This window comes from Mobula birostris, chromosome 13 (assembly GCF_030028105.1).
Source record: "Mobula birostris isolate sMobBir1 chromosome 13, sMobBir1.hap1, whole genome shotgun sequence".
Lineage (NCBI taxonomy): Eukaryota > Metazoa > Chordata > Chondrichthyes > Myliobatiformes > Myliobatidae > Mobula > Mobula birostris.
This window is the reverse complement of record NC_092382.1, coordinates 22,368,164-22,386,470: the sequence shown is the minus strand read 5'-3', so window position 1 is coordinate 22,386,470 and position 18,307 is coordinate 22,368,164. Positions and strand designations below refer to the sequence as shown.

General features: G+C 44.8%; 1 protein-coding gene across 1 annotated transcript in view; it reads left to right on the top strand.

Annotated features, from left to right (window-relative positions):
* Positions 1 to 18,307, top strand: part of LOC140208554 (uncharacterized) — a 69,821-nt gene that overhangs the window by 9,015 nt on the left and 42,499 nt on the right. Inside the window, 1 exon segment of the mRNA XM_072277301.1 lies at positions 14,246 to 16,251. Coding sequence (XP_072133402.1) covers positions 14,653 to 16,251 — 1,599 coding nt within the window. The 5' untranslated portion in view covers positions 14,246 to 14,652.

The window sequence follows — 18,307 nt, the reverse complement described above, 5'->3', positions numbered from 1 at the left end:
GATAGAGGCTGTGGAAAGGCAGAGGCAGGTTGAGACTAAAGACGCAGAAAAACAGAGAGGAAGCAGAAAGACAGAGGCTGTTCGAGCTGGAAAAGATAGAGAGATTGCAGCAAAGGGGTCTAGCGTTAGACTCTGGTGATAAGTTTGAGGCCAGTCGGGAAGTTAAATTGGTGCCTCCATTTGACGAGGCAGAGGTTGATAAATACTTTCAGCATTTTGAGAAGTTTGCTCAGGGTTTAAAATGGCCAAAAGAGGGTTGGCCTATTCTCTTACAAAGTGTAATTAAGGGGAAGGCTCAGCAAGCCTATTCTGCTTTGACAGTTGATGAAGCAGCTGATTATGACATGGTGAAACAGGCTGTGCTCAAAGCTTATGAGTTTGTCCTAGAAGCATACAGGCAAAAGTTTAGAAATTTGAGGAAATCTGTGAACCGGACTTATATGGAATTTGCTTATGAGAAGTTTGTGTGTTTTGACCGCTGGTGCACATATAAAAATGTAAATGATGATTTTAACAGCTTGAAAGAGTTGGTTTTAATTGAAGAATTCAAAATGTGTGTCCCTGATGACATAAAGATGTATTTAAATGAAAAGGATGCTGCCACTTTGCAGGAGTCTGCTAGATTAGCAGTTAAGTTTGCTTTAACTCATAACATTAAGTTCACCCAGAATAAGAGCTTCCAAAAGAGTAGCAGGGATAACCAGGGTAAACCAGAAATTAAAGCTGGGACTAGTGACAAGACTAAGGATGAAGGGAAGCAGTTGAAGGAGAAATATTCTGGTCTGCCTTGTTACTATTGTAATAAAGCTGGTCATATGGTGGCTAATTATTCTGTCCTGAAGAAGAAAAAGGAAAAGGAGACAGTCCCACATGCCTGTGATCAGTATGTTGAAGCACCTATAAACCGACAGGGTTCTGAACATTCTGCTGAGGCTCAGTTAAGGACTGAGAGGTCTGACTGAGTTAAGTAGGGATTCCATCATTTTATGTCAGATGGGTTTGTATTAGTAACGGAAGGGTCAACCCCGGTACCAGTGAAAATTCTTCGAGATACTGGGGCTTCTCAGTCACTTATATCAGACAGCATTCTAAAGTTTGGTGATGAGACTAACATAGGTGAGGTAAATCTTATTAAAGGCATTGGGGGCAGCATTGTTTCCGTGCCATTGCGCAAGGTCACTTTACAGTCAGGGTTGGTTTTGGGACCTGTTAAGATCGGATTATGCTCCAGTTTACCAGTGGAAGATGTTACTTTGCTGTCAGGGAATGACCTGGCAGATGGTAATGTTGTTCCTGCAGTGCAGTTGACAACTAAGCCAACCACTGACGACCCACAGATGGATTTTAACATTTATCGCAGTAACTCGAAGTATGGCTAAAAAGTATGCCAATGCAGACAGTTCTGTGCAGCATGATTCTGATACCCCTGATAGCCAAAATCAGGTTGACCAGGATTCAGGTTATGATGACTTGTCAGGGACCTTTCAGCCTTCATTGTTTCAACAGGATTCAGGTAGTAAGTCTGATGAGAAAGATTTATCCCTGTCTAGGAAGGAGTTTATAGCAGAACAGAACCGAGACCCTGAGATTGAAGCTTTATAAGAAACATTTCTCTCAGATGATGAGATTAAGAAAATGTCAGTAGGGTATTATCTCAAGGATGGAGTGTTAATGAGGAAGTGGAGGCCACCTGCTATACCTGCGAGTGAGGAATGGACAATTATTCACCAAGTTGTAGTTCCTAAAGTTTATAGGACTGAAATTTTAACTTTGGCCCACACTATGCCCTTAGGTGGCCATTTTGGAGAGAATAAAACTGTAAACAGGATTATGAGAGAATTTTTCTGGCCTAATTTGAGGAAAGATGTTGTGACCTTTTGCAGATCCTGTCACACTTGTCAAGTTGTGGGTAAACCTAATCAGGTCACCCCAGTGACCCCACTCCGGCCTATACCTGCATTCGAAGAACCCTGTTCCAAATTTATAGTGGATTGTGTTGGCCCATTCCCAAAGACTAATCAGTATTTACTAACTATTATGTGTACTGCATCCAGATTCCCAGAGGCAATACCTCTCAGAAATATTAAAGCTAAAACTGTGACAAAGGCTCTTAACAAGTTTTTTACTTTATTTGGTTTGCATGAAGAAATCCAGTCTGATCAAGGAAGTAATTTTACAAATGGATTATTCCAGCAGGTAGTTTATGAACTGGGAGCTAAGCAAATTACATCGTCTGCGTACCATCCGGAATCACAAGGGGCTTTAGAAAGATTTCATTCTACCGTCAAAACAATGATTAAGACATACTGTGTTGAAAATGGAAAAAAATGGGATGAAGGAATACATTTGCTTTTGTTCACCGTAAAGGCTGATTTATACTTGTGCATTCGGGATACGCCGTATCCTACACCATAGGCCTGATTTAATTTTTGTGTAGCCCTACGCCGCAGCAAGCATGCGTAGTTGTGTCTGCATCGCTCTGCACTTCACCACCAAAACGCAAGTTGGCGGTGGGGTTTCTCTGACACTGTTGAGCTTCATCATGAGAGACATGGACGAGTAAATGCATTTCAAATATTTTTGGATGTCGGCAGGTAGATTTGACGATTTGGTTCATTGTCTCCAACCATTTATTTTGCATCAGTGTACAGACATGGTGGAGAAAAGCAACCGGAAATGCAATGCTACCAAGCGAACCAATCACAGTTGTTGCGGTCTGCATCGCCGCGACGCGTGAGTTACTTTTTTGAAGAGGTGCACGTTACCCTGCGGCGTAGGGTACATAGTGCCTATGGTGTACACTTGACGCACAAGTATAAATCAGGCTTAAGAGAGTTGGTACAGGAATCACTGGGCTTTAGCCCATTTGAACTTGTATTTGGTCATAGAGTGAGGGGACCTTTGACCTTGTTAAAGGAACAGTGGATTGATGGGGATGTATATGTTAACTTGTTAGACTATGTTTTGAAGTTCAAAAATAAACTCTACCAGGCCTGTAGTCTAGCGAGACAAAACTTAAAGATTTCTCAAAACAAAGTGAAGTGTTGGTTTGTTAAGCGGACCAAAACAAAAGAAAATACTAGGTGGGGGATAATGTGCTTGCCTTATCTCCAATGTTGATGATTCTACTTCAAGTGAAATTCAATGGACTGTATGAAATAGTCTCTCAAATTAATGATGTGAATTATGTTATTAAAACACACGACTGACGTAAACTAACACAGGTGGTACACATCAATATGATAAAGCCTTATTCTGCCAAGCAGGCACCATCGGTGAGTGTTGTCAAACATATAAATCTGACAGCCCTGAGAATGAAACAATTGACTCGTCTGAGACTTTTCACAAGCCAAACATGGTCCCAGTTAGGCTAATGAACTCGGTTGTTCTCAAAAACGTGGACAACAAGTTGGCTCATCTGCAGCCAAAGCAACAACAACAGCTGAAGGAATTAATTCTGAGGTTTAAAGTTTTATTTCCCAATGTTCCCAAGCAAACCACGGTTGCAGTACATGACGTATATATGGGTCAAGCCAAACCGATTAAACAACACCCATATCGCATGAATATAGAAAAGTGTAACTTGGCTGAGCAAGAAATTGAATATATGCTGAAAGTGGTATTATTAGGCGTTCAACATCAGATTGGAGCTCACCCTGCGTTATTGTGCCCAAACTTGATGGTAGTGTTAGATTTTGCACTAATTATAGGAAGGTAAATGCAGTAACAAAAACAGATGCCTATCCTATCCCTAGGGTGGATGATTGCATTGATAAGGTTGGAAAAGGTAATTTCTTACAAAGATTGATCTGTTGAAAGGGTATTGGTGTATTCCATTGACGGACTGAGGTAGAGAAATTTCTGCATTTGTGACACCTTCTGGGTTGTATGAATATAATGTTTCGCCATTTGGAATGAAATATGCTCCAGGAACATTCCAGAGAATGATTGATTCTGCAGTTCAAGGGTTAGGACACACAGATGCCTATATTGATGACTTAGTCACAGGGAGTGACACTTGGGAAGAGCATATCTCTGTAGTAGAAGAGCTGTTTGACAGGCTTTCCAGGGCCAACCTTACAGTTGACTTAGCTAAGAGTGAATTTGGCCATGCCACTGTGATCTGTCTTGGCTGTGTTGTAGGTCAAGGCAAGTTGGCTCCTGTGCGAGCAAAATCCAGGCAATTTCTGAAGTTCCTATTCCGACTGTGTGACGAAGGCCCGTCACTGATTACAGACGTCTCATGGCACACTCGGTAAAACACCCAAAGGGTCATCCACACACATTATTCCCTCTGTTATTGTGGTGAGTGCACATGTCACAATAAATCAACAGTCACAATTTTACACTCATCCCCAGCAGTAATAGGTATGAAAAAAAGAAACACACTATGTCACAGTTTTATTATCTCAGGTCAATTTATTCATATTCATCTTTCCAATAAGTGTTTTGCCGAAGTGTCATGATAATCTGACGTCTCTCTCCTCCACAGTCACTGGGTCTGAAACAGAGCTGCTGCATAGAGCTGTCTTATATAGAGGCAGCAGCAACCTGCACAGGTGTGCCGATGGTGGAGGATACCATCTTTACCTGGGACAAGGGTTATGTTACCTAATTACTCATCTTGTGGTAAAGTTTTGGGGTTTATACAAGTTATTTAACCGGGAAATGGTGAATCCTGTGATGAAGTATATGTGTTTATTGTGAGAACTGGTGGTAGAGTTTTAGATTGTGTGAAATGGAAGATAATTGAGTTAATTAGCTTTTGGTTAGTCTAGGGAGATTGGCTTAGCAGTTATAAGCCTCAGGTTACCAAGGCTTTGGGTCGTTTTTTTTTCTGTTTAGTCTGAGGGTGGCTGTTAACCAGACAGGTGACAATTGCAAGCTGTGTGTGTGTGTGTGTGTGTGTGTGTGTGTGTGTATTTATATATATATATATATAATATAGTTTTTTTTTTTTTTAAATTCTTGTTTTCATGTGGACATCCAAGTTTTTGTTTTTCCACTATCTTTGTAAATAAAAGCACCACAATCTATTTTTGCCACTCAAGCCATCTTGTTATTTTTCTTAGACAGTTGACCCACAGTTTTTGTGACAGACTGGTAAGAAGGCTCTTGAAAGGTTTCTGGGAATGGTTGGATATTATCGTAAGTTCTGGAAGAACTTTGCTGATATCGCTCTTCCTCTGGCTAATCTCCTGAAGAAGGGTGAAAAGTCTGTTTGGACCGAGCCTTGTCAGGAAGCATTTGATCAATTGAAAGTTATTATTTGGGATTAGGCCAATCAATATAGTGTCGTCAGCAAATTTAATTAACAGATTGGAGCTGTGGGTGGCGACACAAGTCATGGGTGCACAGAGAGTAAAGGAGGGGGCCAAGGATTCAACCCTGTGGGGCATGTGTGCTGAGGGTCAAAGAGACAGAGGTGAGGGATCCCTCTCTTACCACCTGCCAGCCATCTGACAGGAAGTCCAGGATCCAGCTACACAAGGCAGGGTGAAGGCCGAGGTCTCTGAGCTTCTTCTCGATACTTCACAACTTCGTATGGCTAAAGCTCTGCCCATGACTGCAAGGAACTGCAGAGAACTTTGGTCTCATCTGGAAACATCATAGAAACAAGCCTCCCCTCTATGGACTCTTCCTACACTTCCCCTGCCTCGGGAAAGCAGGCCTTGTACTCAAAGATGCCCACAACTTTGGACATTATTGCTGCAAACCCAAACCTCCATCGGGGAAGAGATGCAAAAGTCTTAAAGCGCGTACCACCAGGTTCATGGACAGCTTCCTGTCTGCAGTTGTCAGCCAAATTAATGGTCTCCAGTCCAATAGAATGGACTCGACCTCACAATGTAACTCGACGTGACCCTGCCCCATATGTCTATCTGCACTGCACTTTCTCTGCAGCTGTAGCTCAGTACATGATAAGTCCCCATTTTAATTGTGTGGAAATATTAGACAGACTGAGCTTCTGCTTTGGAACCACAGAGGAAAAGTTAACTGAACTGATGAACACCAATAAATAGAAAAGGCTTCAATCTCGCATTACGATCTGCGGTAACTGGGATCAGGTGACCGGTGGTGGGTCTCCCAGACCAATTATCAGAATCAGGTTTAATAGCACTGGCTGATCTTATGTAATTTGTTGTCTCTACAGCAGCAACAGAATTTAATTCATAACAATAGATTTTTACCTTTGATTTAAAATAAGAATATACATATTAAATAGTTAAATTATATAAGTAACACAAAATAAAATTAAAATGTAATACTGTAAACTACTTTAATTGTGTGGAACTATTTGACTGACTGGGTTGTTGCTTTGGAAATTCTGGAGTGAAGCTGAACTAAACTGTACACATTTATGAAAAGCTCAGATAAATACAAAAGGCTAAGTTCTCATATGAATGGGTCAGACACCCAGAAACATTGGCTGCCCTTCAGCAGGTAAAAACAGTGGAATGAGGCCTAGTCCCAGGCCTCGGCCCAGTGGTTATGGTCTGAGGCCTGGGACGAGGTGAGAGTAAGCATTCGGCACGGACTAGAAGGGCCGAGATGGCCTGTTTCTGTGCTGTAATTGTTATGTGGTTATATGGAAACATGCTGAAAATATTGCAGAATAAAACATTGTCCACCCACAACGAGAGGACGTGACAGATCCGGATCTCACTGCCTTGTCTGAACGGGCGAAAGATGAAGTTACACGTACACTCCAGCAGTGACCGGCAGATGCTGCAGATCTGCGGGAAAACGTGAACAGGAAACGGGATCATGTGCTGGTGGAGGGTCTCCCACCTGATCCGGTGACTCTGCTCTTCGCCCCTCACATGCTGCCAGACCCATCCGCCACATTTCCCACATTATTCCATATTTACTCCAGATACATTTTTACTTCGTCCCTCCAAATCGTCCCTGTCCCTTTCCCTCCACCCCAAGGTCACAGAGTCACGGGCTCGATTCCCATCCCGGTCCAACACACAATTCAGACCCAAACCGGAAATGTGCAGGTTTCATTTAAATCCGTCCATGTTTGTAAACACTCAATTCTATTCACATTCCTCCAACTTCACTGGACAGGAACACTGAAACATCAAGTGAGAAACAGCAGGAGGTGGCCATTCAGCTCCTCGAAGATGATGGCTGCTCTCCCATCTCAGCCACATGTTTCTGCCCGATCCTCATTTCCTTGATACTTTAGGTCTCCACACATCTGCCGGCCTCTGTTTTATGTGAGGACGATCACTGAGTCTTCACCACCCTCTGTGGTGGGGATTTACAGGCATTCACCACCCTCGGAGTGGAGACATTTCCCCTTGTCTCAGTCCCGGACAGTCCACCCCTTTTTCAGAAACTGGGATCCCTGGTTCAGCCTGTAATGATGTTGTGCATTTCAATGTGTTCACCTCTCAGTCCTCGATTCTATAAATGAAAGGGTTATCACATTTGATCTTTCTTCATATGATGACCCACTACTCCAGGGATCAGTCTGGTGAATCTTCATTGCACTCTCTATAACAAATACTCTCTAATCTCTTTGTTAATCCTCTATGGAATTAATTTCCATCTCCTGCAGCCCCGTGTTGCCCCAACCACTCACCTCCCACCCCGTCACTATTTCCACCTTCCCACCTCCCCCTCACCTGGATCCACCTCTCACTCCCCAGCTCTTGCCCCATCCCCACCCCTCACCTCTTTTCTCGGACTATTTCCCGTCCACTCTCAGTCCAGAGGGAGGGTCTCGGCCCGAAATGTTGACGGTCCATTTCCCTCCACAGATGCTGCCCGACCCACTGAGTTCCTCCGGCAGTTTGTTCTTTGGTCTGTGTGACCCGTGTTAGTGTGGGGAGCGGGATTTTACACCATATTCCCGGTACAGTCTCAACAAAACACAAATAATTGTCACTTTGCCCGGACCATTGGCCCCGCTTGCAGGGCAACAGTCTGCCGGTGTTTGCCCCCCAATGTGGTGAATCGCCACCACCGTGGGCTCAGACATTTCCACAGATGAGCCCCTCCTGTCCCCACCGGGACAAACATCCTGTCCGCCCCCTCTCTCCCCGTCTTCATCCTCTCCCTCCCCGGGGAACCGGCATCAAACCGACGGGCCGAGCGGTCTCCTCCTACCTCTCAGCGACACATCAGACTCCGGCCGCAGGAGACGCTTCACAAACGCCCCAACTTCCCTCGGAGGGAAATGGAAATAAATCAGAAAGCGGACATTTACTTTGACGGTTGTCCCGCCGTGACGGAAAGTTCGGGAGACGGAGTCATCGGGGGTAACGCCCTCTCGGCTGGTCCGCCTCCGCTATTGGCTGGAGGCAGAGATTGACATCGCTTCCCACCAATGGGAATAGCGCAGCGCGTGACTCCTCTGTTGACAGCGGTGGGGGAGGGGCTGGTCACGTGATTAGTAGCCCAGCCGTTAAACCGACCAAGCTCGAGCTCACCAGCGCGCGGGGCACAAAAGGCCCCGGATGATCGGTTGAGGTGAGAAGGGATCTCCGGGTTGGGGGTCTCACCGGGCGGCGTTTTCAACACCGACTTCGGGTAGTTGCTGTGACTCCGGACTCCGTGACCCGCAATCCCGGGACAGTCCTGCTCTCTTCCCTCTCTCTCAGCCCCACCATCCGTACACGGGCCCCGGGGAGCTTCCGGCTGATGAGGGAATGGGAACCGATGGGTCTCTCAGACAGAGCTGAGCTCCAGCTGTCTAAATGCAAGGATCGGGAACTCGGAGAAAGGGAACAAAATCTTTTACATCAGCTGTTGTGAAAATCACCTTTGTTCTGCCTCCAGTCACAAACCAGAGAAAATCTGCAGATGCTGGAAATCCGAGCAACACACACAAATTGCTGGAGGAACTCAGCATTAGTACTCTTTTCCATAGATGCTGCCTGGCCTGCTGAGTTCCTCCAGCATTTTGTGTCTGTTGCTTGTTCTACCCCCTCTTGTTCTGGACTTTCTACCCATGAGAATATGTTTTGTCCCACTCTCTCTGGGTACATAATGATATCAAACACTTTTGCCCTGGGCAACAAGTAGCTTTCACATCACAAATGTGCCAGACTCCAATGAGACAGACTCCTGCCCTTCCCTTCATATTCATTGGCATTGCCATCACTGAGTTCACCACCGTCAGTCACCTGGGGGAGGGTTCAGGGGAAATATTTATGTACAATACAGAAACTGGTGTTACCTGTGTGTATTGTGGTGATGCAAAAGTTGCTGGAGAATTTGCAAGTGGGAAGAAGTGGAGTGATATTTGGAAATCTGACTTTTAAGCGTCATTTAGCAAGCAAATGACACATGGACTGTGTGCAAAAGCTCTGGCAAGAAAATCCATCATTACCTGTTACAGGCCTGCAACTTAGGTTGTGTGAGAGTGTAGATGAACTTAAACAAACCCAGAGGAGATCAAAGTTCTTATAGACTGATTTGATAGCTGTTAAAATGAATACCTCTCTATATAAAATTCAGTGTGCACATGTGGGAAAATTGCATAATACAAGCTTTATGTGCACACTGGTCATTACAAATTTGAGGGGAGATTGGTGGGAAGGTGGGGAGAGCTCCGGTGTCCCTGATGCCATGACGTACAAGATGTGCATCCAGCTGCAGCTTGTAACCCTGCAGTTTAAGGAGTTGGAACTTGAAATGGATGAATTCTGGATCATCCAGGAGTTGGAGGGGGTGATAGATATGACATGAAGAGAGGTGAGTTACACCCAAGGTGCAGGACGCAGGAAACTGGGTGAGAGTCAGGAAGGGGAATGAGGTTAAATAGCCATTGCAGAGTACTCTTGTGGCCATCCCCCACAACAACAGGTGGACCACTTTAGAAACTGTTGAGATTACCTGGCAGAGAAAAGTCAAAGGGGTGATAGGGGATTTGTTAGTGAGGGGAACAGAACAAGAGGGGACTAATATCCCAGTGGTAAGGCTCGCTAGTGCTAGTGTGGGGAGAGGGGGGGTGTGGTTAAAATAAGTTGTAGGGGAAATGGGAGCCAGAATGACAGAACAGATAGTGGAGAGGGTGAATTGAATTGAATTGACTTTATTACATACGTCCTTCATATACATGAGGAGTAGAAATCTTTACATCTCCATCTAAATGTTAAAAGTGCAATTCACAGTAATTTATAACAGATAGTTTATACATAGGACAGTCGATATAACATAGTTTACAATTGTATCAGCATGAATTAATCAGTCTGATGGCCTGGTAGAAGATGATGTCCCGGAGCCTGTTGGTCCCTTTGCTGTGGTACCGTTTCCTGGATGGGAGCAGCAGGAACAGTTTGTGGTTGTGGTGAATTGGGTCCCCAATATCCTTTGGGCCCCTTTTACACACCTGTCTCTGTAAATGTCCTGAATAGTGGGAAGTTCACATCTACAGATGTGCTGGGCTGTCTGCACCACTCTCTGCAGGTTCCTGCGATTAAGGGAAGTACAGTTCCCATACCAGGCAGTGATGCAGCCAGTCAGGATGCTCTCAATTGTGTGTCCCTGTAGAAAGACCTTTGGATTTTGGGCCCCATCCCCAACTTCTTCAACTATCTGCGGTGAAAGAAGTGCTGCTGTGCTCTTTTCACAACACAGCCGGTATGTACAGACCATGTACATGAAAGATGGCAAATGGAGTTTAATGCTGGTGAGTGTGAGATGCTACATTTTGGTAGGATAATCAAAATAGGACATACATGGTAAATGGTAGGGCATTGAAGAATGCAGTAGAACAGAGGGATCTGGGAGTAATGGTGCATCATTCCCTGAAGGTGGAATCTCATGTGGATAGGGTGGTGAAGAAAGCTTTTGGTGTGCTGGCCTTCATAAATCAGAGCATTGAGTATAGGAGCTGGAATGTAATGTTAAAATTGTACAAGGCATTGGTAAGGCCAAATTTGGAGTATTGTGTACAGTTCTGGTCACCGAATAATCGGAAAGATGTCAACAAAATAGAGAGAATACAGAGATTTACTAGAATGTTACCTGGGTTTCAGCACCTTAGTTACAGAGAAAGGTTGAACAAGTTGGGTCTTTATTTTTTTGGGGCGTAGAAGGTTGAGGGGGGTCTTGACAGAGGTATTTAAAATTATGAGGGGGATAGATAGAGTTGACGTGTATAGGCTTTTTCCATTGAGAGTAGGTGAGATTCAAACAAGAGGACATGAGTTGAGAGTTAGGGGGCAGAAGTTTAGGGGTAACATGAGGGGAGTGGTAGAGTGTGGTAGCTGTGTGGAATGAGCTTCCAGCAGAAGTGGTAGAGGCAGGCTCGATATTGTCATTTAAAGTAAAATTGGATAGCTGTATGGACAGGAAAGGAATGGAGGGTTATGGGCTGAGTGCAGGTTGGTGGGACTAGGTGAGAGTAAGCATTCAGCATGGACTAGAAGGGCCGAGATGGCCTGTTTCCATGCTGTAATTGTTATATGGTTATATGTGAGATCCTTGGTGATGTTTATGCCGAGGAACTTAAAGCTGTTCACCGTCTTAACCCCAGATCCATTGATGTCAATAGGGATTAGCCTGTCTCCATTCCTCCTGTCGTCCATAATCAGCTCCTTTGTTTTTGTGACAATGAGGGAGAGTTTGTTTTCTTGACATCAGTCAGATGTTGTTCAGACCTCAGACAGAGTCAGCAATCAAATGGTTGAGCATGGTGCGATGATGTGCTGAGCTGTGTATATCACAATGCAAGAAGCATCGTAGGAAAGCCAGATGAGCTCAGGACAGGGAATTATGAAGTTGTATCCATTGTGGGGACTTGGTTGCATCCAACAGTTTGAGGGATTTAGAGGAATAAATTTGTAGAGAGATTGCACCATGCCAAGATGCAAAGGTTGTTCCAGTAAGTGATTTTAACTTTCCATATATTGACTGGGACTCCCATACAGCAAAAGGACTAGATGGAGTAGAGTTTGTCAAATGTGCCCTTAATCTGTAATTTGAATTCCTGACGTAGAAGTGTGCAGTAAGCTGTTAGGAAATGATCCAGGGCTGGTGACAGAAATTAGTGATCATAATGCCATGAGATTCAAAGTAAATATGGAAAACGAGAGGTGTGCACCACGGGTTGAGATTCTAAATTGGAGAAAGGTCAATTTTGATGGTATGAGAAAGGCTCTGACAAGTGTGCTTTGGAACAGGCTGCTTTCTGGCAAAGGAGTACTTGGTAAGTGGGAGGCCTTCAGAAGTGAAATTTTGAGGATGTAGAGTTTATACATGCCTGCTAAAATAAAAGTTGAAAAGTTACAGGTGCAGGGAACCTTGCTTTTCAAGAGATATTGAGGCCAGGATATTTTGTTCCTCTAAATGCCTCAGACTGTTGGGTGCTACCAAGACGCATGAATGACAACAGTATCATGATTCCATGCCCTGAGCTCACCTGACTTTTTTTTTTAGTTGTCTGCTTTTGGTTTCTGAAAGTTTCCCAACAGGTTTTGGGTAAGTTATTGGAATGTATGTGCAGGAACCGGATATATACTGTAAGTATTTGGATAGGTGTGGACTGATAAAGGATAGACAGCATGGCTTTGTGCACGGTAGGTCATGTCTATCCAATCTTATAGAGTCTCTTGAGGAGGTTATGAGGAAAGTGGTTGAAGGCAAGGCAGTGGATGTTGTCTACATGGACTTTAGCAAGGCACTGGGCAAAGTCTCATATGGGAGATTGGTCAAGAAGGTTCAGTCACTCAGCATTCAAGATGAGATAGTAAATTGGGTGAGTCACTGTCTTTGGGAGAAGCCAGAGTGTGGTAGCACATGGTTGCCTCTCTGACTGGAGGCCTGTGACTAGTGGTTTGCCACAGGGATCAGTGCTGTATCTGTTATTGTGTGTCATCTATATCAGTAATCTGGTTGATAGTGTGGTTAACTGGATCAGCAAATTTGTGGATCACACCAAGATTAGTGGTGTCGTGAACAGCAAGGAAGACTATCATGGCTTGCAGTGCAATCTGGATCAGCTGGAATAATGGGATAAGAAATGCAAAATGGAATTTAATGGAGACAAGTGTGAGGTGTTGCATTTTGGTTGGACCTAGGTCTTACACAGTGAATGTTAGGGCACTGAGGATTGCTGTAGAAGAAAGGCATCTGAGAATACAGGTCTGTATTTCACTGAAAGTGGTGTCACAGTTAGATAGGGATGGAAAGAAAGATTTTGGCACGTTGGCCTTTTTGAACCAAAGTACTGACAACAATAGATGGATGTTCTGTTGACTTTGTACAAGACATTGGTGAGGCCTAATTTGGAGTATTGTGTGCGGTTTTGGTCACCAACCTACAGGAAGATGTAAAAGAGGTTGAAAGAGTTCAGAGAAGATTCACAAGGATTTTGCCAGGTCTGGAGGACTTGGGTTATAAGGAAAGATTGAGCAGGTCAAGACTTTATTCCTTAGAATGTAGAAGACCGAGGGGAGATTTGATTGTGATAGAGGGGTATAGATAGGGTAAATGCAAGCTGGCTTTCTCTACTGAGATTGGGCGGTACTACAACCAGAGGCCATGGGTTAAGGGTGAAAGGTGAGATGTTAAGGCGAACATGAGGGGAAACTTCTTCACACAGACGGTCATCCGGGTGTGGAATGAGCAGCCAGCACAAGTGGTGCATGCGAGCTCAATTTCAACATTTAAGAGGTTTGCATAGGTACCTGGATGGTAGGGGTATGGAAGTGGGCAGTTTAAATAGTTCAGCACAAACCAGATGGCCCAAAGGGCCTGTTTCTGTGTTGTAATTTTCTGTGACTGTGACAAGAACCTGAAATAATACAAAAATTCACTCCAAGTCCTTTTAACAGCTGTGTGGACCAACCATTCATCTCAGCAGGAATTTTTTATATGGCGTTAAAACTGTGGCACTTTAAGTTAATAATACATAAAAGAAAATCCCAGATGCATGTCAAGAAAGACTATTTGTGAGAGGGTGTTTCAGTTACTGTGGGGCCAGGCATCCATGGGGCTCAGCAGGAACAGGGAATAATACCAATGGAGAGAGTCAAACTGAGCCAGGTCACAGATTGGAGATGGCAGAAATGCCCCATTCTTATAGAGACAGGAAGAGCATCAGAGAATTTGATGGTCACTCCAGATACCAGCACTGTGCCCATGCAGAAGATGATTTCTCTGTCCAACTTGGGTTGAACCTCACTGTAACAGTGTGATATCAGATCAAACCTTGGCAACTCAAGTAATCTCATCTGAAATGTTGTCCTACACCAATTGATGGATTTTGTAAATCTTTTTACAGGTTAAAAACGAGAAGGAATTTGCCTCCAGCAATCTCAAACACGGCACGCCAGTTTTGCTGTCCCTGTCAAGATATTTAAGAACTGGAGCAAGGGATCGACCATCGTTCCTGTTCAGACTGTGGGAAGGTATTCTCTCAGTCTTCTGACCGACTGACATGCCCATAACTTTCCAAGGGAAAGGCCGTTCACCTGCTCAGATAGTGGGAATGGATTCACTCGGTTATCTCAATTGAAGGTATATCAGCAAGTTCACACTGGGCAAGGCCATTCATCTGTTCTGTGTGTGAGAAAGGATTCAGTCGGTCTTCCCACCTGCGGACACACCAGTCAGTTCACATTGGGTAGAGGCTGGTCATCTGCTGAATTTCTGGGAAAGGAAAAAGGATTCACTCAGTCATCTAACCTAATGGCTCACCAGCGAGTTCAAACTGGGGAGAAGCCATTCACCTGCTCAGTCTGTGGGAAGAGATACACTGATTCATCCATCCTACAGAGACATCAGCGAATTCACACTGGGGAGAAGCCATTCACCTGCTCAGAATGTGGGAAGAGATTCACTCAGTCATCCGACCTACAGAGACATCAGCGAGTTCACACTGGGGAGAAGCCGTTCACCTGCTCATTCTGTGGGAAGAGATTCACTGATTCATCCACCCTACAGAAACACCAGCGAATTCACTCTGGGGAGAAGCCGTTCACCTGCTCAGAATGTGGCATGAGATTCACTGATTCATCCCACCTACAGAGTCACCAGCGAGTTCACACTGGGGAGAAGCCGTTCACCTGCTCAGTCTGTGGGAAGGGATTCACTCAGTCATTCACCCTACAGAGACATCAGCAAGTTCACACTGGGGAGAAGCCGTTCCCCTGCTTAGAATGTGGGAAGAGATTCACTAGGTCATCCAGACTACTGGCACACCAGTCAGTTCACACGGGGCAGAGGCCGTTCACCTGCTCAGAATGTGGGAAGAGATTCACTTGGTCATCCTGCCTACAGAGTCATCAGCGAGTTCACACGGGGGAGAAGCCGTTCGCCTGCTCAGAATGTGGGAAGAGATTCACTGATTCGTCCACCCTACAGAGACATCAGCAAGTTCACACTGGGGAGAAGCCATTCACCTGCTCAGAATGTGGGAAGAGATTCACTCGGTCATCCGATCTACAGAGACATCAGCGAGTTCACACTGGGGAGAAGCCGTTCACCTGCTCAGTCTGTGGGAAGAGATTCACTCAGTCATCCGATCTGCAGAGTCATCAGCGAATTCACACTGGGGAGAAGCCGTTCACCTGCTCCGAATGTGGGAAGAGATTCACTGATTCATCCCACCTACAGAGTCACCAGCGAGTTCACACTGGGGAGAAGCCGTTCACCTGCTCCGAATGTGGGAAGAGATTCACTTACTCATCCAACCTACACAGTCATCAGCGAGTTCACACTGGGGAGAAGCCGTTCACCTGCTCAGAATGTGGGAAGAGATTCACTAGGTCATCCGGACTGCTGGCACACCAGTCAGCTCACACGCGGGAGAGGCCATTCTCCTGCTCAGTCTGTGGGAAGAGATTCACTAATTTGTCCACCCTACAGAAACACCAGCGAGTTCACACTGGGGAGAGGCCGTTCACCTGCTCAGAATGTGGGAAGAGATTCACTCAGTCATCCGACCTACAGAGACATCAGCGAGTTCACACTGGGGAGAAGCCGTTCAACTGCTCAGTCTGTGGGAAGAGGTTCACTGATTCGTCCACCCTGCAGAAACACCAGCGAGTTCACACTGGGGAGAAGCCATTCACCTGAACAGAATGTGGTAAGAGATTCACCCGGTCATCCCACCTACTGGCACACCAGTCAGTTCGCACTGGGGAGAGGCCGTTCACCTGCTCAGAATGTGGGAAGAGATTCACTCACTCATCCAACCTACAGAGTCATCAGCGAGTTCACACTGGGGAGAGGCCGTTCACCTGCTCAGACTGTGGGAAGAGATTCACTCAGTCATCCCACCTACTGGCACACCAGTCAGTTCACACTGGGCCATTGTTATGAATCCCTAGGTTTCATTTTCTGTGGACTGTCATTTTAAGAGAGAGAGAGAGATTAAGAATGGAAATCAGTCTGACTTGCAGCTTGTTTACATCGCTCGCTGCTTGTTTTAACCGAGGACACAGATACTCAGAGTCAGATGGAGATGAAGGAGGAAAAATGGAAGGTTCGAAACAAGGGAACTGGTGGCCAAGGGTCACTGTTTAGAACTTTCCTCTGCCCACAAGGGTGGGTTAATTATCGATTCAGCGAACATCAAATGTGTGGTTGTCACCTCATTTGATCCATAGGAGTGGATCGGATTTGGGGTATCCTATGAAGACCACCTATGTGTTAACACTTGCCTGGGTGTGGTGTGGTAATTCACTTGAAGACGATACCCCTTGTGACAAGTCACTTCCTGTGATAATTCGTAAATGGATTTGGAACGATGACGGATAAAATCTGCAGCGACTGTTCTCTCGTTTTACCACCATGGAAACTTGAATTCACGTTATTGCCTTCTCTCGACATTTACCCTGGATTACAAATATCTCTCTCTCCTCAACTGCTCTGTGGTTGAACTGAACTTTCATAGTTCACCATCTCAAGACTCCAAGCTTTGTTTCCCCCGAGTTCAATAGTTTGGGAGTTATATTTACACACACGTACGCATAACACTGTTAACTTCTGTTTATCTTGCTTAAAATACTATATTGTTAGTAGATGCTAATAAAGATAGTGGATTTAACATCAAAACCAGACTCCAGGTGTAGTTTATTGCTGCTGGTTCGTTTCTAGAGCGTTATGGTTCATAAAAAAATTGGGGCCTGCATCCTGGATATGAACAGATTTGGGGGTGTATAGATTACTAACCAACTTCATTGGTGAAATCCCTTTTGATTTATTTGTGTGGCAGAAGCAATGGATGTTGATAGATGTCTGGAAGCGCCAACCTCTGAGGCACTAAAGGACACCAGAAGGATTGCGTTTTGAGTATTGCTGAAAGGTTAAAACTTGTGAAGGTGAAATCGACAATGAGGAGGTTACAGATGCAGAGGATAATAGCTGAACATTATGTATATGAGGGTGTGTTTAAAGTGGAGGAGTTGGAGGTGTTTCCTGAAAGTAAACCTAGTGAGCTTGGGCTCCCGTACAAGTTAGAAAAATTAAAGATGGAGGCTGTGGAACGGCAGAGGCAGGTTGAGGCTAGAGAGGCAGTAAAACAGAGAGAAGAGGCAGAAAAACAGGGAAGAAGCAGAAAGACAGAGGCTGTTCGAGCTGGAAAAGATAGAGAGATTGCAGCAAAAGGGTCTCGCGTTAGACTCTGGGGATAAGTTTGAGGCCAGTCGGAAAGTTAAATTGCTACCTCCATTTGATGAGGCAGAGGTTGATAAATACTTTCAGCATTTTGAGAAGGTTGCTCTGAGTTTAAAGTGGCAAAAAGAGGGTTGGCCCATTCTCTTACAAAGTGTAATTAAGGGGAAGGCTCAGCGAGCCTATTCTGCTTTGACTGTTGTTGAAGCAGCTGATTATGACATAGTGTAACAGGCTGTGCTCAGTGCTTATGAGTTGGTCCCAGAAGCATACAGGCAAAAGTTTAGAAATTTGAGGAAATCTGTGAACCAGACTTATACGGATTTGCTTATGAGAAGTTTGTGTGTTTTGACCGCTGGTGCACATATAAAAATGTTAATGATGATTTTAACAGCTTGAAAGATTTGGTTTTAACTGAAGAATTCAGGAGGTGCATCCCTGATGACATAAAGACGTATTTAAATGAAAAGGATGCTGCCACTTTGCAGGAGTCTGCTAGATTAGCAGATGTGTTTGCTTTAACTCATAAGGTTAAGTTTACCCAGAATAAGAGCTTCCAAAGGAGTAGCAGGGATAACCAGGGTAAACCAGAAATTGAAGTTGGGTTTAGTGACAAGAGTGAGGATGAAGGGAAGCAGTTGAAGGAGAAATATTCTGGTCTTTCTTGTTACTATTGTAAGAAAGCTGGTCATATGATGGCTAATTGTCCTGTCCTGAAGAAGAAAAA